This window comes from Podarcis filfolensis (assembly GCF_964270895.1).
Source record: "Podarcis filfolensis genome assembly, chromosome: Z".
Lineage (NCBI taxonomy): Eukaryota > Metazoa > Chordata > Lepidosauria > Squamata > Lacertidae > Podarcis > Podarcis filfolensis.
Window position 1 is genome coordinate 47,325,635 of NC_139617.1, and position 27,577 is coordinate 47,353,211.

Sequence of the window (27,577 nt, forward strand, 5' to 3'; positions counted from 1 at the left end):
TGTGCTTGGAGGCAACCTGTCCTGCAACTGTCTACCTTTCTGAGCAACTATATCTTACCAAGTTGTTATTATTATTTATTAAATTTGTTTACCACCTTTCATGCGACGATTCCAGGGAGCTTGACAACAGAAAAATATGGAATGAAGATACAAAATACATAATGAAACAAAAATAACCCAACCCCCCCATTTAAAATGCCGTAGAACGTTAATTAATCAGCTGAATGCCAGTTCCAGCTGGCAGACTTCAAGGGTTCTCATGAGAAGCAAAGCATATTCCTGCCCGCCTAAAACCTGCCCATCCCTGCTGTAAAGAACACATCAACCACCAGTTGGTTATTATATTTTTATTAAAACAAACATTATATTCACATTTTGTTTGTCTGGTTTGTTGGGTTTTTTTGTTTTTTGCTTGCAATATACAGGCTCTTGAAGGGCCCTCGCCAACAGCCAGTTCTTCCCATGCAAACCAATTGAAGGGAAGGACTCCAGCCCGGTGAGGCACAGTACATGAAGAGGTGGCACATGTCAAGGGGCTGGGGGAGACTTGAAAGAGAAGATAGCCCAGAGTGTTAAGGCAGAGCACCGGAGAGCAAGAATCACAGGAGCGCAGACCCACCCAGGGCAGGATCCGGAGGAGTCTCTCAGTTCGCCTGCTCCTCGTGGATGTGGGTGAAAGTCTCACGTTTTGCTCCAGACTTCCAAGGTGCATTCTTGGCAGAGCTCAAAAACAGAAGTTTCCAGGGATCAGGTTGTTAACCAAAAGCTGCCTGAGCTGTAGCAGCTGAAACTACTCAGGTTTTGGGAACCTGCAATAAAAGCCCCACTCCCCAACTCTCATGCATGCAGTTGTCCCCTTTCTTTGGATCTTCCTTCCCTCCTTAACCTAGCCAAGATTGTGTACACACACACACACAAACTTCCACAAAACCCTAACACAAATAAATAAAAACCTTGCACTTGCTCAACATACACTAAAAATAAATTATAAAAATCAAAGCCTCCAGATTTTTCAAAATGCAGTTTGTAAATCAACACATCCCGTGTGTCAAGTGGCTCAATTTGGCAAATTCTGCTCAGCTGCTTGGGGGTGGGGCTGGGGTGCAGGATAAGAAGCTGCCTTAAACCAGATCCAACTGTCCATCCATCTTCTCCAGTATTGTCTAACAGACAAAAATGAAAGGACAGTGAAATGAGACAGATGCACATGTATGCATGTGAATAATGAGTAAGGAACCAGCAAGCTGTCAGGTACCAAAGGATGGCCATCAGACTCCAACCAGAAAGACATTGTGTGTGTGTGTGTGTGTGTGTGTGTGTGTGTGTGTGTGTGTGTGTGTAAGAAAGTAAAGACTCAGCGGGCAGCATTTGGGGGAGGAAATGAAGTGCCTTTATAGTAAAGTCAGTATAGCCCAGTGTGCTCTATTCCAGTGCTCGCCTAAACTATTAATAAGAGTTTTACAGGAAGGTGTCTTATGCCATGTTATCCCTCTAGCCTAGTATTTACTCTGACCTGAAGCCCTTTGGGGTTTCAGGAACAGATGGAGCTTTCCCATCCCCTGATGTTACCTGAACCTATTTATATATATCAATCTAGAGATTTTGCTAACTGTCTACCTGTTGTTTTTGGCTAAGGCATCTACATGTTAAAAAGACTTACCAGGTAAACTGCCAGCTGTAATAAGAGACTTTTCAGTGTTGGCCCCAGAGCAGTGGAACTCTTCCCCTTTGGGGATGCAGCAGGTCTTATTCCTTGCCATGTTCAAGAGGGCTTTGAAGCCCACTTTCAGTCTTCAAAGTCCACTGAAACATGGCAAGGGATGAGGTGGAAAATATTTCCTGCATAATTTGCTATTTCAACTCTCTTTGGTATGGTCAACCTCTATTCCAAGCCAAAATTTTAATTAAAGGGAACCTCGCACTCCCTCTGCAGGTAGGATGTGGTGATGGTTCACTGGGCATGAAGAATTCACGGAGGAGACAGGAGACAATAGCTATGAGACATGGCACCTCAACCAAGCCTCCATGGTTGGGGCAGTCTATTTCAAATGTACCCTTGCCTGTGAACTTTCCAGGGGCATCAAGACAGAAATGATTGACTACAAGAAGCTGGCCAAGATAAAAAGGCCCACACTACCAGAGAAGTGGTGTGTGTGTGTGTATGTGTGTGTGTGTGTGTGTGTGTGTGTGCGTCATTGGTTACTCAGAGAATATGCAGCACTCAGCTGGCTGGACTGCAATCCTTCAAAAGCAAACTCCAACTGATAAGTCGTGACTGTGAGAGAGGCCAGACCTGGGAGGACAGCCAGCAGCAACTCTTCCTAAACTTGCTGGTCCAACACTTCCTGCATTCTGTGCTCTATTGCCACAATGAGTGTGTAGCTGAGGTTCAGCTCAAGAGTACGCTCACTAGAGGACTCCCTACAGACCCCAAGAAGCCCTCTCTCCGCACCCCCAGCACTCAACTATGCAAAGCTCCACACTGGAGGTTTCTGCCTTCGAAAGCTTTAGGTGGTTTTCAGCCAGGAGGAGTAGCAGTATTAGTTGGGTGCTTCGGGCGGGTGGGTGTTGTAGAGAACAGCACGGCAGGATCATTCATTTTGTAAAAAAACCAGAAGAATCCAGGCCTAAGTTAGAGTGAGCAGAGACAGAGGGAGTGTGTGATCCCGTGCACACACGCCCTTGATTCAACAGCATTTGCCAGCTCTGTAAGAAGCAAGTGGTGCCACCAATCTCTTTTTTTGTCCCACTTTAAGTGACAAAGTAAGAAAGAGGGGGAAGGAGGGTCTTCCCTGCAAATAAGCCCTGCGAGAAAGCAGCCCTCACAGTCCACCCAAACAGCCCTCATATTTGGAGCGCCATTCTGATGAATGAAGCTTCTCCCCTCAACAGCTAGCCCTCTTCGAAAAACATCCTCCAGAGATCCCAGAGGAAAGTTGTTTAATTAGCTGGCTGCTTCAGAGTCATGAAACACCCCTCCATTAACGACACCCCCCCCCCCGCCACCAAAAAAACCACCAGAGTTCTGTCCCAATTGACAACTTCTGGGCTCAGGGGGTCTCCATCTCGTCTCCTGCTTCTAGAAAAACGCTCCCTTACGTAAGCCCTCCTGCTCTCCTTGCAGACACAACTCAGGCAGTGTGTCTTCCCACCCCCAACAACTGGGCCAGTTCCTTTTCTGCAGGTCTTGCCAGCCGCCAACACGGAACCGCCCAGAGCAAGTTGCCCAGATCAGATGCTCGTGAGGTGGGTCCCCTCACCACCTGCCTCTTGCAGTTGTCGACTACCGCTAGACAGAGGTTCGATGGAGGTTGTGGGGGAGGGCCAAGGAAGGTAAATGTCAAGGAGGGGGTGGGGGGAGGCGGAGTCCATGGTGGTTCCAAAAGCCGAGGGAGGGGGTTGCATCTTCTCCACTCCTCAGCAGAGCGTGTCGGTGTTGAAGGAGAGCTGAGCCTGTGGGGAGACAAGGAAGATATACAAAAATAGTACGGTATGATTTGGGACATGGCACTTTTTGGAAGAACAGGTGCAAAACCCTGGGCTAGAGGGAGGGGGAAAAGAAATGAAAAAAAACACAAGAGGCATCTACAGCTGACAGGTGGCCATTTATCCACCAGATGCTGCAGTCCAACTGTCTTGCCAGGTAAGAATCACAGGACCAACTGCAGCTGCCACATTCCATAAGAGCTGGCTGCATTAATGCCTTTCTTTAATTCAGTGGCAGGAGAGGATGCCAAGTGTGGTGGAAGATTCAAGGAGGACGGTGGTGCTAGCAGCAGAGACTGCTGCCTCCTCCCCTTCTTCATCTCTCTTCTTCCCTCCTCTCTCCTCCCCTGCCAACATAGAAAGAGCGAGCAGAACTGAAAGGGAAGTGATACTCATGCTCACCCGGCTGCTTGCAGCAGCATAGCAGCGCATCCAAGGGGAGAGTGCGCATTGCAGGGCAGCTGAAGGAAAATGGTGCAACCTGTTGACTGAGAGCAGCTAATACAAGCCCAAACAAGTGCCACCTTTTTCTTGCTGCTGCCACCTCAGGCTCCTGCTTTTTGCAACCTCCCTTTTAGCCACAGTTGCATGCTGGCTCTCCCCACCCTCCATCCACATTATTGTAAGATTTGGGGGTGGGGGAGCCGGCACTGCGTACCATTGAGTAGCACCAGAAAAAAGCATTGAGTAGAGTATAGCATAGCATGCTGTCAATATGAAAGATGAGAAAAGAGAAAGGCTTATTTGTGTTGATGAGGAGACGAAACTTTCTTTATCTCAAATTAGACCTAATATAAATGAGATTACCCAGCCAAAGCAAGCGCTCACACCTCTCACTCAGTCTGTAAAAAAGGTAAAGGGACCCCTGACCATTAGGTCCAGTCATGGCCGACTCTGCGGTTGCGGCGCTTATCTCGCTTTGCTGGCTGAGGGAGCCGGCGTACAGCTTCAGGGTCATGTGGCCAGCATGACTAAGCCACTTCTGGCGAACCATAGCAGCGCACGGAAACACCGTTTACCTTTCCGCCGGAGTGGTACCTATTGATCTACTTGCACTTTGACGTGCTTTCGAACTGCTAGGTTGGCAGGAGCAGGGACGGAGCAACGGGAGCTCACCCCGTCACGGGGATTCGAACCATTGACCTTCTGATTGGCAAGTCCTAGGCCCTGTGGTTTAACCCACAGCAGCACCCGCGTCCCTCTCAGTCTGTAGACACCAACAAATTAGGGACTCTCTCATCAGTACCTATACGGGGGGGGGATGCTTAATTTATCGTTTTCCTCTTTCTAATACGTAACTCGAAGTGCAATTCCTTTCTTCTTGCAAGTGTAAACTTCAAATAAGAATAAATGAAAAAGAAAATAGTATCATGGCTGCCATGAGAGCAGTCCTCTCACCCGCTCCTCTTCAAAGCTGATCAGGCCCTCGTCATCTGTTTCCAAGTCCTCGGGCTCCTCCACCACTAGGGCCCGCAGCTCAGTTGGGGCTGCACGGGGCCGCAGAAGGTTCAGCAAGCGCTGTAGAGGCGATTCCATTGAACAGGCCGGGCTGGTCTCCTGCTGCTCTAGGTTGTCACTCTGCTTCTTAGCGAAGTTCACAAACACCTAGGGATGGGGAGGAGGAGAAGAGCAAAGTGATAGTCTTACTCCATATATATGATTCAGGTAGGTGGCCGTGTTGGTTTGACGCAGTCGAAAAAAATAAACAAATTGTCCAGTAGCACCTTAGAGACCAACTAAGTTTGTTCTGGGTATATGAAGAAGTGTGCATGCACACGAAAGCTTATACCCAGAACAAACTTAGTTGGTCTCTAAGATGCTACTGGATAATTTTTAAATCCCCTCCCCATATATGAGACTGCTTTACCCTGTATATGCCCACTCATTCGCTTCAATCTGTGCTAGTTACAAGTGACACATAATTCTTGTTCCACACTTGGAAGAAATGGGGCTTTTAGTGAGGCAGCACTCACACTTAGGAACTCTGCGCTTATTGACATCAGGCAGGTACCTTCATGGTACTCCTTTCAGCACCAGCTAAAAACATTTTTGTTTGCTCCCCAGACACGTAGAATGTTTACATTATCAGTGATATTAATTATTATTTGAATGTTTTAGATAACTGTATTTACTGATTTTTTTGTTTTGTTTTGCTCTTTTTCTTTGCAAACTGCTTTGATGGTTTTGTTTTGTTTTGTCTTTTACAACAAAGAGGCCAAGGAGTCAATTGCCTGACCCCCACCAAGTTATCTCCAGAATTTTGGATAGAGGTCACCTCCACTCCTGTTCCCCAAAAACCCTTTAACCAGAAATTCCAGGGATGTAAGAAGTGCAAACTGGTCATGGCAGAGAACTCATTGAGAAGGCCAACTCAGTGCACTTACTTCTTTGAGAAAGGCAAATTCCATGCTAGCGTATTATTAGCAAAGGGACTGAAAATACAAATGCCTGCATTGCAATGTCCCTATACATACATCTCTGGTGTGCAGCTGGATCACCTGCCCTAAGATGAAAAGATAATGAGTCTGGGCCTGTTTGGCTTAGGGGGAAAAGGGAGAGTGCAATTGCAGAAGTCTGCAACATGATGAATGGGACAGAGTGAAGTTTTTCTCCCTCTCTCCTAACAAGAGAACCCAAGCCCCTGCTCTGCATGAAAAGGATTGGCAAGGATATTCAGGAGAGACACAACAGCAGACTGACTACATGTCTCAATGAACATGCCCCCCCTCCCTCAAATACATGTTTAAATTGGCCACTTTCATTTAAAGAAAACAGCCTTTTGGGACCCTGATCTGGAAAATGGTCCCAGTATGGCTTGGGACCCCATATTAGGCACCTTCTGAAAATCACCTCTCCTCACTCCTGCCTCTAATTGCTATTTGCCTCAAAGGTGCTGCTGTTACTTTTTAAGAAACCAGTTTTTCATATTATGTCCCACAACACCCCTGGGTTGAGATTGTCACGCAGTGCATAATGGATATATGAAATGTGCTGTCAAGAAGTACGATGTATCACAAGGAGTTGCTTTCTATTGGGACAGCTGTCTGTCCACCTGGCCGTGACTCTCTGGGTCACTGGTCTTCCCCATCCCCTGTCAGCTCAGAAACCATGGACTGAAACTGGACCTTCTGCATGCAAAGCATGCTCTTCCACTGAGAGGTGTGGAAATAGCCAACTGGCTTAGGTGGCTTCATAGAAGAAGTCAATGGAGGAGGCCTTACTGATGGCTATTAAGAATGAGAGCTAAACAGAACCTCCATGGCATAACCACTTAATATCAGCCCCTTGGTTCCCCACAGCCGGGTGCTCTTGATGGCTCCACCCTCAAGAGGTCAGGGAATGGTCCTGAGAGGCTCCTGCACTCACGTTGTCCAGTGTGGTCTGACTGACGGAATAATCCTCAATGCCCAAGATGTCCACCACTTGCTCCATCTTGCTGAAGACCTGAGCCAGCGAGATCTGCTCTGACTTCAGCTGGTACTGCACCTTTGTGTGGTGCCTCTCCTTGGAAAACAGAGACAAAACATCAGCACAGCACCAGAACGGCCTCTCTCTTTTTTGCACCCCACCCCCTTCTAAATCTGTCTCCTGGTGGACTTTAATACCCAGTGCTATGTCCGCATGAGTGAGTAGCTCAGAAGAGTTTGCATGATGCCAAACTCCTCACATTTTTCATCTGGCACCAAGATTGTGTGCAGGGCAGTCAGGTGCGGGCTCTGCTGAATCTCCCTCTGAACGTCATTTCGTTATAGTTCTGTTTTCAATGCCACACAAACTTCTTCAGGCTCTTTTTATGTTCTCTTACTGGCAGTTTAGGTGTAGGGTTGTGGTTCCCAATGTGGGGCACACGCCCCATAGGTGGCAATTCGATTTTTAAGGGGGGCAATTCGAGAATGAGTTATTAACAGTTAATGGCCTTTTAGGCTTCCTCCAAGTGAATAGGAGTTCACTTTTTGAATAATAACAATTATATGTCATAGGGGGCAGGGCGGGGAATCAGGATTTTAGAGATGCATTGCCAAAAACGGTTCGGAAAGGTGTTGGGGAAACTAGGAACTTCCCTTACTGAATTCAGTAACAGTTATTGGTTGCAAGGTGGCAACTTCCACAAGTGAGGTTGCTTCTTTGCACGTTCAATCAACAAATGTTATTGAATTAATTATCTTGATATTATTGACCTCCAATAAGTGGGCATTCTAATTTCCCCTACACAGGAACAGAGATATGAAATCCCCCTTTAAAGAGAACTCTGTCATCTGCCAAGCTTGCAGGAAGCAGGACCCCTGGGCATTCTCTCACGCCGGAAGGAGCCTAACCTTGAGGACAGCCTCTGGGAAGTTCCTGTTGAAGAACCGCACTACCTCCTTGACATTCAGGCTGGATTTGGTCCGCACCGTGATCATGTAGCCGTCTCCAAACCTAGAGGAACAGAGGGATCAGGAAACCAACCATGCCACTCTCATTTCTCTCTCTGCACACGCCCCTCACCAGCAAAAGTTAGCCCTGGTTTCTCACACCTTGGCTTGCAACCATGACGCACCTTCACAAGCAATTTTCACAGTGATGTTTAGTGCAGCTGAAACTTATGGCACTGCTTCCTGTCAGGCCCTGGGCCAAGGCAGGGCCTGATCCAGACCCTTTTCAGATCAGGTACCCATGGAAGCTGGGCCTCCTGGCTAGGCCAGATCCAGCACCCTTGGGAAGCTGCCATGGCCTCCTATGAACAGGACCAGGTGGCTGCATCCAGCCCTCCTTCAATTTCCCACAATGCCCTTCTTCTCTACCTCTGGGGCAGTGTGGGAAGTCATGAGAGTGACCGGTCCCAGCTGCCCCATGCAGCTGAAGACACTGCCTCCACAGGCAGGTAAGCCTGATGGCAGAGGAAGGGGGAGTCGCTTTAGCCAGGACCCCTTCAGCTACAGAGCCAGTCCTGTCCCGTGGGATCTGCATCCCCAGCCGCCAGCCTCACAGCAACCAGCCCAGTTCTCACGTGGATGACCAGGGGTTGGAAGAGCGTCTCTTTGATGCACCTCTGGCGCCCCTTGACCTTTTCCCGCTCACCTGTTCTTTAGGTGCTGGATGCTGCCCAGGCACTTCAGGCGCCCATTCACCATGATTGCCAAGCGCGTGCAGAGGGCCTCACACTCTTCCATGCTGAGGGAGACAAAGGAGAGGGCCTCAGCACAAAGCCAGCCTGGATGGGTAGATCACGCTGGGTCTGAGTCGCCCACATGATCTTCACCCAATACAGAGTGAGCAGGCAATCACAAGCCCTTACTCCAACGAACCATCCATTGCCTCAGTTCAGGCCCTGCCCCCTTGCCCTGGGTCTCATGAAGCAGAAAAGGGCACCCCAAGGCCCCGCCAACCTGTGTGATGTCAAAACCACTGAGCGGCCCGTCTTGATGATGTCCAGGATAAGGTTCCACAGGAAACGCCTGGCCTTTGGATCCATGCCAGTGGTTGGTTCATCCTGCCAGGAAAAGGGGGGAAATGGCAGAATTAGCTGCCCACAGGGGCATCCTTAAGCCTCACCGTCATTCGGGTTGGCTCCATGCAAGCCTATTGTCAGTTGCCATGGATTCTGGATATAAATCATCAAGGGAAGGAGGGACCCAGGAAACCCAATTTAACTTAACACACATTTCCTGCAATTTACATGGTCATCTTTTTTGGTTGGAGACTTGGTTTGGGTTCTTTGCCAGGGTTCTGTTGCTAGGTGCTGCTAGAGGACTATAGGCTTTGGTATATATATATATACACACACACAAAGACACAGCATTAGCACAATAGTGGCACCTAGGGACAGAAAAAAGCATTACACAGTACTGAAGCTGTGGTTGCTCGTGTGCCACGCGCCCTAACCCCACCTCCTCTCCTCACCAGGAAAATGAAGGCTGGGTAGCCAATCAGGGCAATGGCTGTAGATAGCTTCCTCTTGTTGCCGCCACTGTAGGTGCTGGCAGGTTTGTTAGCATATTTGGCCAACTCCAGCTTCTTTAGTGCCCACTTCACAACCTGAGAAGGCAAAGAGGAAATTGCTCGTACACAGCTGGTACCCCCATGAGAAGAGCCCTGCTGGATCAGACCAAAGGTTCACCTAAACCAGCAGCCAGGTGCCTCCAGGCAGCTCCTTCAGCAGGGCAACGAGGCAATGGCCCTCCCAGACTGCTGCTCCTCAGCAACTGATGCTAAAAGAGACACACTGTCTCTGGGCATGGAGGCTTCATTCTTAGCTACCCTAAGAATATCAGAATCATCCTGCAGGATTTGGTGGAAGCACCCACGTGGCCTATCCTTTTTGGCCAGCCATAAGCTTCCTAGGCAAGGCGTGAAGGCTGGTTCCCACCACCCCACACTCCGCCACCAACAACTGATGGTCAGGGCCATGATGACAGCCGTTAGCAAACCTCTCACCCCTTCTGTAAATCCCTCCAACACTCTTTTAAAGCCATCTGCAACAGTGGCTGCCACCACATCTTGTGGCTATGAGCTCCACAAGTTAATTATGCATTGTGCGAAGCGGCGGCAGCTCCTTGTTTGCCCTGAATCTACTGCTGCTCAAAGCTGTGATGCACAGCTTAGCCATTGCCCCAGTCATTGGGAGTCCAGGCTGACCAGCAAACCAGCCACCCGGTAGAGGTCCATGGGAAAGAAGAGACCAGAGTCACCCCGGCCTTTTCCCTCTCCGCTACTGCCCCCAGAGGAAGCAGCCCCTCCACAACACGCTTGCTCACCCGCTCCTCATCCTTCCATGGAATGCCGCGCAGTCGGGTGTACAGCTCCAGGTGTTCTTGCGCCGTCAACTCATCAAAGAGAGCATCAAACTGCGGGCAGTAGCCCAAGCTCTGCTGCACCTGAAGAATGTCCTTCAATATGCTACAGAGACAGAGAGGAACAATGGGGCAAAGCAAAGTAGTCAGTTCCTCTGAGGAGCCCTGATGTCAGGAGCGAGCCAGCAGTAAATCGTACCAAGCAAGTGGAGTCAACTCTTTATTAGAAAGACACAGGAGTGTCAGGCCTAATGCGCGTAGGAACTCTTCAGTACGTCTTGCCCCTATGAAGCAGTTGCAGAGACTGCAGTCCCCAGGTTATCTGACACCCCACCTGCGTGCCTGTCTTTGCCCCTCCCACTTCATACCGCTTCTGGTTCTGGGAGACCCAGTGGGGAGAGGGCCTTGTTGCAGGATGATGGGGAGACACTTGCACCTCTCCACCAGCTGCACTAATCTCTGCCTCTTGCCCTCCCTGCTCTCCTGCATCAGCTTCTGATTCCGGGTTTTTCTCTGCCACAGACTCTCTCTGCTCACTAGGCCCTGTTACCTCTTTAGTTTCTGACATCTTCTCCTTTCAGTCTTCTCCCTCTGACCACTCATCATCATTCCACCACCAATCCCCAGGCTCCGAGCCTTTCCCCCCCGAGAGTTTTTCAGCTGGTTCCTCCCACCATTCCACTGCGCTCAACCAGTCCTTGACACCCAATTATTGCTATTATTTAATGTATTTATTTCCCACCTGTCCCCCAAGTTGTTGCTGTTAACTGCAATCATATCCCACCTTCTTCCCTCTAAGGTGGCACAAACTTTATCCTCGCAACACCCCCTGTGAGGTAGGCCGAGAGGCAGTGTGCCCAGCCCAAGGTCACCCAGTGAGCTGAGCGGGAATTTGAACCCGGGTCTTCCAGGCCCTAGTCTGGCACTTTACCTACTTTTAAAACAATGTAATAAAACACAAAGTAATAAAAGCAAACTAGTTAAGAACAATCACTAAAATATGCCAGATCATGTTTAGAATTGGCAACTAGTTGTAACTTCATGGGAAGTCAAGTTTGTTTCAACTGACAAAACAGTCTCCCAGATTTTTCTTGTTTTTAATCACTCCAAGAGTGCTGGAATTTGTGAGGGCCCAGCAATAAAAAAGCTTGCAATTGCAAGTGCAGCCATACCTCGGGTTACAGACGCTTCAGGTTGCGTGTTTTCGGGTTACGGACGCACCGAAACCTGGAAGTACTGGAACAGGTTACTTCTGGGTTTTGGCGCTCGCGCATGTGCAGTAGTGCTAAATCGCGCTTTGCACATAAGCGCCGAATCGCAACCCATGCATGGACAGACATGGCGTTGCGGGTTGCAAACGTGCCTCCCGCACGTTCGTAACCCGAGTGTCCACTGTAAGTATCCCAAGGTGTCAAAGGGAAGATCATATCCCGTCATTTTTTGAATTTCATGTAGGCTATCCTTCCAAAACACCTGCACATGCTGTCCTCCAAAACAGATGCAGGAAGTCTGCCTTAACTGAACTGAACCCCAGCATTTATTAGTACAAGCTGGGCATATCTTACCTAAGCTATCTGGGTGAGATGCAACTGAGAGGCTGCTCTGAGCAAGTTTTTCTTCTCTTTCCCCAAAAGCAGTGCTTGTGAACCTCTCGGGAATGTTCACACAAGTGTACATGAACGGGTCAGGCTTGCGCAGAACCAACTGCGACTTTTTGCCTGGCTCTTACAACAGAACAGTTGGCACAGCAACCTTGTGCCAGAACCAAGTGCCACCTACCCCCCAACCACCTGCCCCATGGACGTACCTGTGTCCATTGATGAAGGCCTCGCCACCAGTTGTGCTCTCATCCCCTGTGAGCATTTTGAAGGTTGTAGTCTTCCCAGCCCCATTGACACCCAGCAAGCCAAAACACTCTCCTGGGCGGACGCCCACACACAGTCGGTCCACGGCCAGGATGCGTCCAATCTTGCGGGATTTGTATACCTGGAACCCGGTGAAGGAGTGAAGTCATCAGTAAAGGAGTGAAGTCATCAGTCACCTGGTGTACTATTAGTAGGGCTTGTAGCAAACTGGCAAAATGGCCTGTTTTTCCTAGCTGGCAACCATAGGAGGCGAGAGTGCTCTTGACCTCAAATCCTGTTTGCTGGTTTCCCACATGCGCCTGGCTGGCTACTGCAAGGTCAGGATGCTGGACTAGATGGGCCATTCGCCTGATCCAGCAGCAGCTCTCCTTCCTGGATTTTGAACTTGTGGAGTCACACAAATTACTATCATCATCATCATCAATTTGTATATCTTTAAAGACCTTTAAAGCCCTATGCGGCCTAGGACCCTCATACCTACGGGACCGCCTCTCCTGGTATGCCCCGCGGAGGACCTTAAGATCCACAAATGACAACACTTTGGAGGTCCCAAGTCGCAAGGTGGTTAGATTGGTCTCAACTAGGGCCAGGGCCTTTTCAGTACTGGCCCCAACTTGGTGGAACGCTCTGTCACAAGAGACCAGGGCCCTGTGGGACTTGATATCTTTTTGCAGGGCCTGCAAGACAGAGCTGTTCCACCTGGCCTTTGGTTTGGACTCAGTCTGACCCTTATGTTGCCCTCCCCTCATGCTCTGGATCTATTGGCTACTTTTAAAATGAGGCTGCATTTTAAATTGCATTTTAACCTGAATTTTAAATTGCCCCCCCCCCCATATTATGTTTTTACTGTGATTTTATTGGTGTTATTGGTGTTTATTGGCTGGGGAGGGCGGGGTATAAATAAATTTTTTTCTTCCTCCTCCTCCTCCTATAATACCACCCTTCATCCAAAGATCATGAGTCGGTTCACAACAACTCAAAACTCTCTCCTCCGGTTGTTTTCAGAAGCACTACTGCCTCCAATCACAGTGGCAGAGCATAGCCATCATGGCTAACAGCCACCGATAGCTTTCTCCTCTGTGAATTTGCCTAATCCTCTTTTAAAGCCGTTCAGGTTGGTGACCATCACTGCTTCCTGTGGAAGCGAGTTCCACAGTTTATCTCTGTGCTGTGTGAAGAAGGGCTTGATTTTACAGGTGAAACTCGAAAAATTAGAATATCGTGGAAAAGGTCCTTGATTACGGTAACCCAACTTAAAAGGTGAAACTAATATATGAGATTGACTCGTGACATGCCAAGCGAGATATGTCAAGCCTTGATTTGCTATCATTGTAATGGTCATGGCGTACAGCTGATGAAAACCCCAAATTAACCATCTCAGAAAATTGGAATATTCAAGGAAATCAGCAAAACAAGGATTGCAAATCGAGCAAGATTGGACCTCGGAGAAGTAGAAGCACATCTCGCTTTGCATGTCATGACTCGATCTCATATATTAGTTTCACCATTCAAGTTGAATTCCTGAAATCAACAAACTTTTCCATGATATTCTAATTTTTCGAGTTTCACCTGTACTTGTCCTGAATATCCCAGCAGTCATTGTTTGCTGCTTGTGGAATTTGATCCTTTCGTGTTACGGCAATTCCTGCCCAATTAAATCCCTCTCTGATCCTGGAAGCCAATCCTCGCCACAGCCCCGACAAGATTGGCGGAAAGGCATCCCCTACCTTGGTGAGGTTCTCGATCTTCAGCATGTCGTTGTCAGCATCTCCCCGCAAGACTCGATGGCGCTCGTTTGCTACGTCCACATCATCCTCAACAGGTTTGCTTGACACAGGAAGGCGTCTGGATCAGAGGAAAGGGAACAGGGTGTGCAGTGAGGCTCAGGGTGCAGAAACTGAGTAGAACTGTTAATAAGGCTCTTCTCATTGACCAAATCTGTGGGTACGTCAGTTGCCGAGACCACATAACACCAGTCTTGAAAGACCTACACTGGCTCCCAGTACGTTTCCGAGCACAATTCAAAGTGTTGGTGCTGATCTTTAAAGCCCTAAACGGTCTCGGTCCTGTATACTTGAAGAAGCATCTCCACCCCCATCATTCTGCCAGGACACTGAGATCCAGCTCTGAGGGCCTTCTGGCAGTTCCATCACTGCGAGAAGTGAGGTTACAGGGAACCAGGCAGAGGGCCTTCTCGGTAGTGGCACCCACCCTGTGGAACGCCGTCCCACCAGATGTCAAAGAAAAGAACAACTACCAGACTTTTAGAAGACATCTGAAGACAGCCCTGTTTAGGGAAGCTTTTAACTGTATTTTAATATTCTGTTTGAAGCTGCCCAGAGTGGCTGAGGAAACCCAGCCAGATTGTTGGGGGGGGGTTATAAATGATAAATTATTAATTATTAATTATTATTATTATTATTATTATTATTATTATTATTATTATTATTATTATTACCAATTTGCAAATTTCAAAGGACAGCTTCATGTATTGGCTTAGGGAATAGAAATTTGATAGGGTCACATTAAAATGCAAAACTAATTAATTGATTCTATTTATATCACATCTTTTTCTCCAAGCAGCTCAAGGCAGTGAACATGGTTCTCCCTATTCCAATTTTATCATCAAAACAACCCTGTGAGGTAGCTTTGGCTGAGAGGCAGTGGCTGGCCCAAGCTCACCCACTGAGCTTCGTGGCTGAGTGGGAACTAGAACCTCTGTTGCCCAGATTCTAGTCCGACACTCTAACACATTGTTTCTCAAATTTGGGTCCCCAGCTGTTGTCGGACTACAAATCCCATCATCCCTAGCTGGCAGGACCCTGCTCTAACTATTATGTCACATGTGTTGGGGTGAGTGTCATCCAATCATTCCCAGAAACAAGAGGTTACAGCAAGTTCGTGAAAATTCCAGAAGCTGCCAGAATGCTGAACTGTTTACTGCAGGTGTCAAAGTCAACGTTGTGAACACTGTCCTTACGCACGTGCAGCTCCTAGACTGGACTGAGATATTTAGTCTCATCCTGTCTCTTGAACGGGAAGGATATAAGAGAGGCAGGGGAGGGCCTCTCTAGGGTAAGGCCTGCAACTTCAAAGAGGACCTCTATAGGGGCTCCGGTAGAAGTCTGCATAGTCTGTAACCATTATGCTTAAAAACTGACAGTAAAAGTATTGCTGTCTGTAATGGAATTATTGCTCCATGCTTGACTTGGAAGCTCCTACATGTTTTGCTGCTGTGTGTTTACTCTGCTTAACTGGGTGTCTGGAAACGTGCTGGACCCAAAGATAGGAGTTTTGCTGTAAAGAAACCCAACAGGTGGTTTGCCTGCTTAGCACAAACCCAAACAGGTTATGGGTGATGTCCCATAATACCAACAATAAGAACCTTTGGCATATTGATGATGCCAGCAGTGGCCCATCCCACCCCCTCCATGCTTACTGTGGTTTCCGGAAGAAATTATACTGGCACATGATGGTGATGAAGAAGCCCACAAAGCCTTCAATTGTCATGGCAACCAAGCCCCTGGTCACGATGTCCCACTCGAATGGCGACTTCATTTTGTCAAATTGCCCTAAGGTGAGGGGACACACAAAAGCAGAGCTAATGGCTGAAGATGCACCAAAAAATTCCCTCTTGCTGGACACAATCATCTGAGAAGTAACACTCCCTGGTTTATCCCCATCTGAATTTTACTCAAGGCCTACTCAATGGTCCTAAGTTAGACACCCCCACCCAATTCAATGGGTCCACATCTTATTCAGGATGGATAAAAGGAAAGACTTCTTCACACAGCACATAGCTAAAACTTTGGAACTTGCTCTCGGAGGAGACAATGATGGCCACCAACCAACCTGGATGGCTTTAAAAGAGCATTGGGGGCAAAATGTAGAAAAAGCTTTCAATGGCCAGTAGCCATGACGAATGCTTCTAAATAGCAGTTGCCACAGGAGGGGAGAGGGTCTTGTGCTTGGGTCCTACTTGCCCATTTCCACAAGCATCTGGTTGTACTAGATAGCCTGATCTAATAGGCTTTTCTTATGTTCTTTTGAGTAACACCAGATATAGCAGTTTCTGTTTCTGTTCAGCCGCTCTCAAGCCAAACAACTGTTCTGGCCTGTTTAGGGCTCTGATTAGCAAAAGCCCCCAGCTTTATTTCTTAAAAAGCAATCCGTGCCAAGGATGTGCTCATGGGAAGCCCCTCTTTCGACGCTGGTTGAAGTTACTTGATTGGTGGCAGATAGACAAGACGCTCTGCACCTGTTCATAAACTCTTTCCCCCTCCACTAGAGGTCCACATGTCCCAGGACTAAGTCATGGCTGTAAAAGGTGCCAAGCCATCTTTTTCAAACTGTTGACCTCCAGGCATTTTGGGCTACAACTCCCATCACCCCACAATGCCTGCACTGGGTGCTGGCTGTTGGAAGTTATTGTCTAAAACATCTGTAGGGCACCAGGTTAGCAAAGGCTGGACTAATCCATATAAAAAAACTAAGCAAAGGGTGCTTAAGCAGGCTGGGAAATTTACCAATCTTAGCATAGTATTCGTTGATGTATTCATTGTAGGCCATCTCCATCAGCCCATGGCCCAGGTTGTAGTTTGGGAAAATCAGGAAGCAGCTTTTTAAGTAGCTGTTCACTACTTTCAGGTCCTACGGAAAGAAGACACAAGAAGGTCCCCGGAAATGGGTCAGAACAAATGCATATCTAATCCGTAAACAATAACTTTTAAAGCCACCCATCATGCTTTGTATGTCTATTTATTCATTTCATAAAATTTACAAACAGAACAAAGGAACAAAATTATCAGTAAAAAGAGTTAAAAACAACTATTTCAAAAAAGTTAAATCAGCGATAAAGTGAAACCAGACTAAAACACACACCAATCAATGTTCTACATATCTGGGTCGGATTCCCTAAACAAAAATGTTTTTAGCAGGCACCAAAGGGCACAATGAAGGTGCTTGCCTGATGTCAACAGGCAGGGAGTTCCAAAGTCTGGGTGCTGCTGCATTAAAAGATCAATTTCTTACAAACGAAGAGCAAGTATGAGAGTAGATCAGAGTTTCCCTGTTCAAAATGGCTCCCCAAGGCAGCCTCATGGGAGAGCCAAGGCTATAACTTTTCCACCACCTTTTGCCCGAGTCCCGCTCACCTTGTCGTGCTCAAAAAGCTGCAGCAGGAACGTGGCCACGGTGGCAGTGATGCCAATGAACAGGTTGATGACGATCAGGAAGACGTAAGCTGAGCTGGGCACCTCAAACCAGAAGGATGCTGGGTACATGATGGGGGTGATGGACCAGCTGGAGGGTGGTGGGGCAGAGTGGAAAGAGAGAGAGATCATTAAGAGGCAAATTGAGAGGTGGTGCCGTTAAGGAGGCAATTTTTTACCTCTGGCAGGAGCACTGCTATATACAGCCTTTCTGGGTCCATAAAGAACTCTCTGAAATAGGAAAGTAGCTGACTGCATATGTGTCTGCCCTGTTTTTATTACCACCATTTAATGGATTGAAAAAGGAGATTCAATCTAAATCACTGTTGATGATTTTATTCATTGCAGACCCTCAGATAATCTGATAAACATTTGGTTTATGCAGCCAGAGAAATCTGGTCATTATGATATTTTTGTACAATTGGAAATCATATATAGAGAGGCAGAGTCTGCCCAAAAAGCTTAAGTATTTGCACTGTTCAGTCGGACCAAAGCAAGTCCATCCTGCTTCCCACTGTGGCCAACCAGATGCCCCAATGGGAAGCCTGTGAGCAAGGCAGGAAGGCAATTGCCCTCCCTAGCTTGTTCCCAATATCTGGTTCTCTAAGGTAGACTGCCCCTGAACATGGTAGTGCCACCAAAACAGAGGGAACAGGCATAACCCTTCATCCTCCCTCTCTCTGAAGATCATTCTGGTTGCCCACAAGGACAACGCAACAGTTTTGCTGTTTGTGCCAACGTACCCATAAAGCAGGAAGAGAGAGAGCACAGCTGGAAAGTTGGTGGGCGAGGTGTATGCTGGCAGGTCAAACACAAAGAGGATGATGATGCAGCAGGTTGCTGGGACCAGGTAATTCAACTGCAGGAGGGAAGAAAAGGTAAGGAAAGCATGAGAACAGAGAGACTCTAGAAGGAGAGGCTTTGCATCACCACCAGAACCCCTGCCATTCAATCCTGCGTTTTCTGACATGAAAACAGCAGACAGAAAGCTGAAGGACCCTGAGTGAGAGTCCAGGAAGTGAAGATTTCCCAGGGTGAGAGGCCAGGAGGGTCTCTCATTTTCTGTGGGCAGCCAGAACCAAGAGCCGCTTTTGCATAGAAAGGAGATTATGTATTTGTGCAACTGTTTTTGTATTTTAGATACCCTGCTGCTGATTTTCTGATCCCTTAATTTTTATGCTGCTGCTGCTGCTTTTGAAGAGAATCTGTATTTCACTATACATTTCTTACCTATATAAATTGTGTTTACCGTATTTTTCGTCCCATAGGACGCTCCGTCCCATAGGACGCACCTAGTTTTTTGGGGGGGAAATAAAGGAAAAATTTTCCCCCTTTATTTCCCCCCCCCAAAAAGCAGGTCGGGGAAACCGAACCAGGTCGAGGAACAGCGGGATGGCGGCGCTACGCCTCCCTGCTGTCCCCCGAGCTTGTGGGGCTGGCCGATGTCTGCCCGGCGTGAGGGGCACTCTGCTTCAGGGCGCCCCGCCCGCCAGGCGGCAGGCTGCTATCTGCAGCGTGGGGAGCCCTGTGGGGAACTCCTGCAGGGCTCCCCACGCTGCGGATGTCTGTCCGGCGCGCGGGGCGCTCTGCTTCAGGGCGCTCTGCCTTGCCCGCTGGGCGGCAGGCTGCTATCCGCAGCGTGGGGAGCCCTGCGGGGAACTCCTGCAGGGCTCCCCACGCTGCGGATGTGTTCCCGGAGCGCTGGGCGCCCTGAAAGCGGAGCGCTGGGCGCCCTGAAAGCAGAGCGCCCGACGCTCCGGGAAGCAGGCTGCTATCCGCAGCCTAGACAGCCCTGCGGGACCTCCCGCAGGGCTGCCTAGGCTGCGGATGTCTTCCTGAAGCCTGGAGAGTGAGAGGGGTCGGTGCGCACCGACCCCTCTCGCTCTCCAAGCTTCAGCGAAAGCCTGCTTTCGCCCCATAGGACACACCCAGATTTCCCCTTCATTTTTGGAGGGGGAAAAGTGCGTCCTATAGGGCGAAAAATACGGTATATAATTGCCCTGGGTTTTAAGCTGCACAGATATTATGTGGCAACGTTTGTGTTGCATTTTATAAACTGGCCTCTGGCTTTCTGACAAAGGGCAGCATACAAATTAAATAACAATATTAGTCTGATTCACAGCAACTTCAAGACATACCAGGAGAAGGCTTTCCCCAACCTGGCTACACAAGAATTGGCTCTGATGTGAGAGGCCAGCTCCTCTCCCCTGACTTGTCACCCAGGGGCAGCCACTCCATCAGGCTTCCTCAGCAGGAGGAACAGGAAGCAGAAGTTTCCTTTCATCAGCTTTGCCAAAAGCCCAGCTCCACCAGACACCTCTTGCCGCTGAACTGTGCCAGCTGGTCATTATAAGAACAACTATTGAAGAATTAGTGCAGGGGCCGGAAACCTAAGGCCCATGGGCCACAAGCGGCCCATGGGGGTTGTTTAACCAGCCCACAAGCTGCCCCTGAACCAAGCCACTCACTCGGCGAGTCCCTGTGCACTGTGCTAAACCGGTGCAGCATGGCACGGGGACTCGCTTCCGTGGCACCGAAAACCACGTCTGCGCAGATGCCAGAAATCGTGTGTGCAATCCGGCTCATGGAGGGATCTCTGCTGGAGTGAACCGGCCCAGGCGAGGTAAACCTTGCAGACCCCTGAATTAGTGTCTGAGCTTGATCCCCCGCCTCCTTCTCTCCCTGCCCCTTTCCCCTCGTGTGTTCTGCTTTCCCCCCTTTTTAAGATTGTAAGCCTGCAGGGGCAGGGACTTTCATCATCATCAACCTTTTATTCGACCGTCAGTCAGAAAAAAGTACATTTGTCAATACACAGTTAAAACATCCAGGGACTTTCTTGTTTCAACTGTATATAAGGCACTTAAGGAGCCTTTATGGCTGAACAGCAGAGTATAAATGCTACAACCAACCAACCAACCAAACAAGTGAGAACACGAACTGCTTTTCTGGATCAGATTTAAAATAACAACAACAACAACAATAAAAGCTTTGTGAAGATACCATGTCCCAGACGTAATTGGCCAGCCAGTAGATCACTGGGTCACAGCCGCTCACAAACTGAAGGTGCTTGGCTTTGGTGGACTTCTCTGCCACTAGGAAGACCACGAAGCTGGCCGGCACAAAGGACATGGCCACAATGATGAAGATGGCGATAACCACGTCGGTGCCCTGGAGGCTGTGGTTGGCCAGAGAAAGGAGGAGAAAGACACAGGGCAATAAATCCAGGCACCATTATGCAATCTGCTATAGGCTATGGGGACTAGGTAGCAAGAAGCATGCATTTCTAAATGAGTGTGACGGCCTCTGATCTGCTTAATTGGTAGGACAAATCTATAGTGCAAAGCCCCCTGCCCATCAACTCAGGGGCAAGCCCCAAGGAGTTCCAATACGTGTGGCTGGCACTGCAGACTAAAGGTAGTTTATTTGATGGGGGCCAACCTGTTAAGCAACACCAGAAGCTGCCTTAGACCAGGCTAGACTATTTGTCCATCTATCCCATGATAATCTACTTTGGCTGGCAGCAACTCTCTAGAGGGCAGGGTGGTCCAACTTTTCATACCAAGTGGGCTGTAAGAATACTTTGACATAGAACCTGCAGAGGCCACACACCGAGTTAAACTTCCATATTGTAAATTAAAGTGTTCACAATATATTTAATATTATTTAATATACACAATATATTTAGTTAAATATGTATAACTAAACACACAAGTAATAGATTTAATATAATCAATTATTTAACAAATTTAATGCACAAACAGATGTATGTGCTTTGTTAACAACACATGACACAAAAAGTAAATGTTTAAGGCTTTAAGATGTTTTTTATAATAATAATTTATTATTTATACCCCGCCCATCTGGCTGGGTTTCCCCAGCTACTCTGGGCGGCTTCCAACAAAACACTAAAATACAATAACCTATTAAACATTAAAAGCTTCCCTAAAAAGGGCTGCCTTCAGATGTCTTCTAAAAGTTTGGTAGTTATGGTGGGAGGGCATTCCAAAGGGTGGGTGCCACTACTGAGAAGGCCCTCTGCCTGGTTCCCTGTAACTTGGCTTCTCGCAGCGAGGGAACCGCCAGAAGGCCCTCGGTGCTGGACCTCAGTGTCGGGGCAGAATGATGGAGGTGGATACTTCAGGTATACTGGACCGAGGCCATTTAGGGCTTTAAAGGTCAGCACCAACACTTTGAATTGTGCTCGGAAACGTACTAGGAGCCAGTGTAGGTCTTTCAAGACCGCTGTTATATGGTCTCGGCGGCCGCTCCCAGTCACCAGTCTAACTGCCGCATTCTGGATTAGTTGTAGTTTCCAGGTCATCTTCAAAGGTATCCCCACATAGAGCATATTGCAGTAGTCCAAGCGAGAGATAACCAGAGCATGCACCACTCTGGCGAGACAGTCCACGGGCAGGTAGAGTCTCAGCCTGCATACCAGATGGAGCTGATAAACAGCTGCCCTGGACACAGAACTGACCTGTGCCTCCATGGACAGCTGTGAGTCCAGAATGACTCCCAGGCTGCGCACCTGGTCCTTCAGGGGCACAGTTACCCCATTCAGGACCAGGGAGTCCTCCACACCCACCAAGCGCTGCCAAAAAAAGGCCTCATGGGTTGAACCACCCTGCTCTAGGGTCTCAGGAAGAAAGAAGAGTCTTCCTGTTGCCTGCTATCCAAGAGACTTTGCTGGCGATGGGACCCATGTCCTTCTGCAAACAAAGCATGTATACTCCTGAGCTGACCCCTTCAATCCAGCCTTTCCCAACCTAGTATCCTCCAGACGTTTTGGACCACAACTCTCATGAGCCAACATGGCCATAGGATAATATGGCTGAGGGGACAACAGCCATGTTGACTACGGCTGTCAGGAGCTGCAGAATAATATAAACAAAGGAGGGGATGAAGGCAACTCTGCCAGCTCTTCCTCTTACCCATTTGTTTATATTATTCTGCTGGGGAAACCCAACCAGATGGGCAGGGTATAAATGATAAAATTATTATTCTCTTTTTTAAAAGGAAAGAAAAAGCACGTAGCACACTATCGGTTTAAAGAACCAAACCCACTCACTCCCAATTTCATTTTAAAATTTGAAGCAAAGGTAAATAAATGGATACCTACAGGTAATCCAAGGAGAGGCTGGCACTGGTTTTATTCATCGGGTGGTTGGTCAGGGTGATACCTGGAATGTATGAGAAGAAGAACAGGAATTGGATGAACTGCTTTGCACTCCAGAATGGCAAGAAGCTGTAGCCAAAACCAGCCATCTCCAATCTGGCGCTTTTCAGATGTTTTGGACTACAATTCCCATCAGCCCCAACCAGGAAATTCTGGCTGGGGCTGATGGGATCTGTGGTCCAAAACATTTGGGGGGGGGGCGGAGCACCAGGCTGTGAAAGGCCTACAAGCAAGACACTCCTTTGACATGGTGCTCCCATTCCGCAAAGTAAGAGCCATTCGAGTAAGCCCCTGCAGGCACAGGCTTCTTTTCCTAGAATCTTTTCTTTTCAACATCTTTCTGATCAAAGAGCATCTTCCACAGATGGACCATCCAAAACTGATGTAAGGAGCAGAGAGGCACACTTGCAAGAGGCCTCCTATAATATTAAACAGACCTTTACCATCACAGTGTTAAGAGTAACTAAGTGGAAATCAACAAATAAAACGAAATCTAGCTACGTCCAGAAGTTTAAATACAGCCCTATCTTCTGCCTTTCAACTTGCTCCCCAATTTCAACACACAAGGGCTGACTGGCTCACCATAGGCAGCGGGGTTCCCCCTGGTCTTGGGCAGGTTGGCACGGAGGATGGCATTGTTGAGGGTGTTGAGGTACGTAGGCATGCTATGGTAGCCCTTGTTGTTGTAATAAACCTGGGCAAGGAGAGATATGGGGGAGAGAGATTAAATATTTCTGAGCAAAGCTGCTCATCTGTTAACAGGAGCACAGACCAGCAGCCACATTTTATCTACGCAGCAATCTGGAGGGGTAGGTTATGCAAAATATTGTGATTGCCTTAAAGCCTCCCAATTAGATTCATGGCTGATCTGAGATTTGAACCCAAACCATCCTGGCTCTACGATACAATACGATACGATATCTTTATTGTCACTGTCCCATACAGAACAATGAAATTGAAAAATCTACGTAAGATATTCAAAAACCCCTAAAAACTCTGAAACCCCATTTTAAAATACAATATACTATAGAGACTCCTTATATTGCGTTTAGAACCAGAATTGCTGAAAGAGATCATTTCTGGGGTGCGCACTATCCTGCGCTATCTCTGCAGCTTTCTTATGGCACCTGACAGCATAGATTTGATCCAAGGTGGGAAGAGTGCACCCAATTATTCTCTCTGCAGTCTTTACAACCCTGGACAGCATTGTTTTTTCCCTGGCCGTGCAGCTCCCAAACCACACACCCACCCACCCACCCACCCACTCTACTACAGCCTTCTCCAACCTGATGCCTTTGGACTACAATTCCCATCACCCTCCAACAAGCAAAGCTGTATTATCTACTCCAGCATGGCTGTGCTGCCTGGGAGTTGTAGTCCAAAACCTCTGGGGTGCAGCACCAGGTTCTGGCCCAACATCCTTATCTACTATACTGAAGATGGATCTCTATTCTGATCAAAATGAAAGAGAAGGACAACTAGGGTCTCCTACCTTTGGTCCCACCTCTGCTGGTTGCAGCTGCTTTATTTATTTAATGGTGGTGGTTGCTACTTTATCGATGAAGGGCAGGCTTTAGAATTTTATTTTATTTTTAAAAAGCGAATACCTGGGCAGCTCTCCGAACAGCAATCTTCTGCACCATGGGAGGAGCTTTGGCCCCAAAGGATGCTGGTATGGATTTCAGGAGATTGCCAAAGGTCATTGCTCCGTACCTGTGCGAGAACAGACAGGAGAGCAGAAATGCAGAGCTCACACCAGTACAAAGGGTTTAAATTTTGCAAAACTGAGGTGCAGTGGGGCCATGTGGCCCATTGGGACTGGTAGGGTCAAAAGCGGTGAAGACAGGGCCAAAATGACCCTTTGGCTAGTTGTAAAAAGGCAGGCAGGTGAGGAGCTAGGTGAGGGCAGACTAAAGCTGGTGGACCTCATGGACCAGCCTCCACTGTTGCCTAGGCTGAGACTGCTCAGACTGAGCAAACCAAAACAAAATGGCAGAGACAGATTACTATTGTTTATTGCATTTATACCTTGCTTTTCTCCTAAGTTGGAATTCAAGGTGCCTTCTAGTATTTTAAAACATCATTGCAAAATGCAAAGCAAAAAAAGCACATTTTCCAAAACAATTACACTCAAACACATTTAAAACCAGCATTTAAATGCTGCTTGCTCTGACTGTCAACACCTTAGCCTGCCAGGTGGGAGGATAACAAGGAAGGAGCCAATCTGGCCTCCTTTGGAAGGGGATCCTGCCATATGGGAGCAGCCACAGAAAAGGCCCCGTCTTGAGACAGACAGCTGCCTCACTTCCCCTCCCTCCCCAACACACCCACCCCTACCGATGCAGCCGAAAGCGGTCTGACGTATACAGCAAGTACTCTGAGACGTTGCGCCCAGTAATGTCCACCAGGATGTCGCCTGTCACAACCTTCCTCTGTGGTGGGTGGCCCCCGACTCCACTGGGGCAGGAAAAGCCGGTGCCCTGCATAGAGCAAGTGCACTTGATGGGCTCGTGGATGATGCTGGCCAGTGATGGGGCAGAAGTGACCGTCTCTGTGAGGGGAAGAGCAAAGAAGCCGGGTTATGCACAAGGATTATTCCTTCCTGTGCTGTGTCCCAACTGAAGTACGAAGGGACCTCCATGCATTCTTTTAAAAATAGCTATACAGTCATATCTCATGTTACGTTTGCTTCATGATATGTTTTTTCAGGTTGCGTCCTGTGGTGACCCGGAAGTACTGGAAAGGGTTACTTCCGGGTTTCGCGGCTCGCGCATGCGCTAACACGCAAAATGACGTCATGCTCATGCGCAGAAGCGGCAAATCGCAACCCGTGTGTGTGCAGACGCACCGCTGCAGGTTGCCTTCTATTCATGTTGTGAATGGGCCTCCAGAATGGATCCCGTTCGCAACCAGCGGTACCCCTGTATCTGTATCTATATAGTACGATGACAACTATGAGCATTTAACTTGTACAATTTCAACTTTGTGCAGTTGAAGGCTGTCGAAACCGTGCAAATTAAATCCATGGAAGATCTTCCCGGCACAAAAAGAGCTTTTAAGAGCTCAGCCTGGCTTACTGAGCAAGACCTTCGTGGCGTGTTGGCTCTGGCATGGCCCCACAAGATCTCCTAGAGCTGGCCTTGCCAGTAAGTAAGGCATTTTAGCTGCAGTTGGCAACATGCTCTGAAATCCCTTTTCTACTCCTGCTTCCAGGTACCCTAATAGTGCTACCGCTCAATTTGAATCTTCAACCCAAAGCTTCAACCCAACATGGCAGATTCCCAAACTTTACCTCTGACAGTGGAGGGGTAAGTGGTGGAGTTCCAGGCCCTCAGCAAGTCCTCGTCCAGGGAGAAGGGGTAGTCGGAAGGGGCAGGTGACGGAGGGGGTGGTACAAAATTGGAGAGGGGCAGGCCCTGGGTGAAGGAATCCACACACATAGCATCAAAGTACTTGGCCGCCAGCATCTTCGACTCGTTGCTGTTGAGGTTCAGGGACTGCACCAGCTGGTCCAATGTGCTGTTGAAGGCCGTCTTGAGCACACAGGTGGCCCCCACCCCCGAGGGACGGTAGAAGGTCTCAACCAACTGCTGGGGCTTCGCATCCGCTGACTGCTTGAACCTGCCAGAGGAGGGTATGTTGTATTATTATTATTATTATTATTATTATTATTATTATTATTATTATTATACCACCCTGTACCCGGAGGTCTCAGGGCGGTTCACAGAAAAGAGTAATATCAGTTAGAAAGCAAGGTGGGTGGGGGAGAGAGCTGAAGAGCTTTTAAAACAATGAATAGATGGGCACAGGATATTGGCCGCCCAATAATCATGACCGAATGGGGAAATCTTTGGAGAACAAATATGAAATTTACGGCGTGTTATAACGTCAAGGAAAATATATTAAAGATGCAGAACAGATGGTACTTCACCCCCTCAGGACTATCTAACATGTACAAAAAATTAGCGAATATCTGTTGGATATTCTGGCCTCGGAACGTTTACCGCCTTGGTGACTCCCATGGGAAATCCTACTCAGGCTTCTTTTCCCATCACAAACAAAGTTGTAGCTGGAAAAAAATTCTTCTTTCTCTGCATGCAACCTTTCAGAAAAATAAAGCGTCACCAGAGTCCCTATGGCTTCTGGGTCCAGATCTGGAAAAGGTGGAATGACAGAGCTCTCACCGGTATTCGCGTCGCTCCTCATTGGCATATGGGATGAAGTTGCCTTTGGGTTGGGTGTAGTTGTGGTACTGGGATGGCGAGAGGATGAGAGGGGGTAGGTCTCCTGTGAAACAAACATTTGTTACAGCTGCTTTGAAGCTCTAAGAGATACCCCCAATTTAAGCACTAAAATGCATGCGGTGGGGATATATGAATCCTTCCCCCAATATTCTATGGATTCCCCCCACTCCTAAACACCTCTTGGTCCCTTCCTGATCTCTTCCAGTTTTTCCACAAAGCACACCATCTTTTCATTTTTAAACTCTCAGTCTTACTGCAACATGGTCTATGTGGGGCTGCCTTTGAAGAAGGTTCAGAAACTTCAGCTGGTGTAGAATTTGGCAGCCAGGTGGTGCTCAAGGGACCCTGGACCCAAGGGCTTTGTATATCAAGGGCTTTGTGTATCAACACAGGAGCCTTGAACCTGGCCCAGTAGCATATCAGCATCTAGGGCAGATGTTTTAACAGAAGATACACTGTGCACCCATCCCAAAGACCTTCAAAGTAGCTTATGTAAAAGTGTTTTAAAATCCAGAGTCCAAAAAACAAATATGACGACCATGCAGCTGAACTAGAACACCAGGGTAGCAATAATTCAAAGGCCCCGCTGAAACTGAAACAGATCCAAATATAAATATGAACAATGGAAGCCATATTACTCCAAGGGACTGAGATCCACAGTCTAGGTGCCACTGTTAAAACAGCCCAGTGCTCTCATCTCTACAATATACCAGGCTTAATCTTCAGTGTGGCAGCACCTACACTTTGGAACTCCCCGCCACTGTACCCTTTCTGGTACTTGCTTAAAAATATTTTTGTTTAGGCAAGCCTAGCCAGAGATTTA

General features: G+C 48.1%; 1 protein-coding gene across 3 annotated transcripts in view; it reads right to left on the bottom strand.

Moving 5' to 3' along the window:
- Positions 1-332: 332 nt before the first annotated feature.
- Positions 333-27,577, bottom strand: part of ABCA2 (ATP binding cassette subfamily A member 2) — a 103,294-nt gene continuing 76,049 nt past the window's right edge. For all 3 annotated transcript variants that reach the window (XM_083597103.1, XM_083597105.1, XM_083597104.1), the window contains 21 exons: positions 26,695-26,797; positions 25,803-26,131; positions 24,848-25,061; positions 24,118-24,223; positions 23,093-23,204; positions 22,454-22,514; positions 20,335-20,509; positions 18,078-18,193; positions 17,278-17,425; positions 16,651-16,774; positions 15,564-15,696; positions 13,852-13,969; positions 12,067-12,245; positions 10,224-10,365; positions 9,370-9,504; positions 8,856-8,959; positions 8,548-8,640; positions 7,803-7,905; positions 6,853-6,990; positions 4,885-5,091; positions 333-3,453 (listed from right to left, as the gene is read on the bottom strand). In XM_083597103.1, the coding sequence (XP_083453229.1) occupies positions 3,418-3,453; positions 4,885-5,091; positions 6,853-6,990; positions 7,803-7,905; positions 8,548-8,640; positions 8,856-8,959; positions 9,370-9,504; positions 10,224-10,365; positions 12,067-12,245; positions 13,852-13,969; positions 15,564-15,696; positions 16,651-16,774; positions 17,278-17,425; positions 18,078-18,193; positions 20,335-20,509; positions 22,454-22,514; positions 23,093-23,204; positions 24,118-24,223; positions 24,848-25,061; positions 25,803-26,131; positions 26,695-26,797 (2,876 nt within the window). In that variant the 3' untranslated portion in view covers positions 333-3,417. The remainder of the gene's footprint in view (positions 3,454-4,884; positions 5,092-6,852; positions 6,991-7,802; positions 7,906-8,547; positions 8,641-8,855; positions 8,960-9,369; positions 9,505-10,223; positions 10,366-12,066; positions 12,246-13,851; positions 13,970-15,563; positions 15,697-16,650; positions 16,775-17,277; positions 17,426-18,077; positions 18,194-20,334; positions 20,510-22,453; positions 22,515-23,092; positions 23,205-24,117; positions 24,224-24,847; positions 25,062-25,802; positions 26,132-26,694; positions 26,798-27,577) is intronic.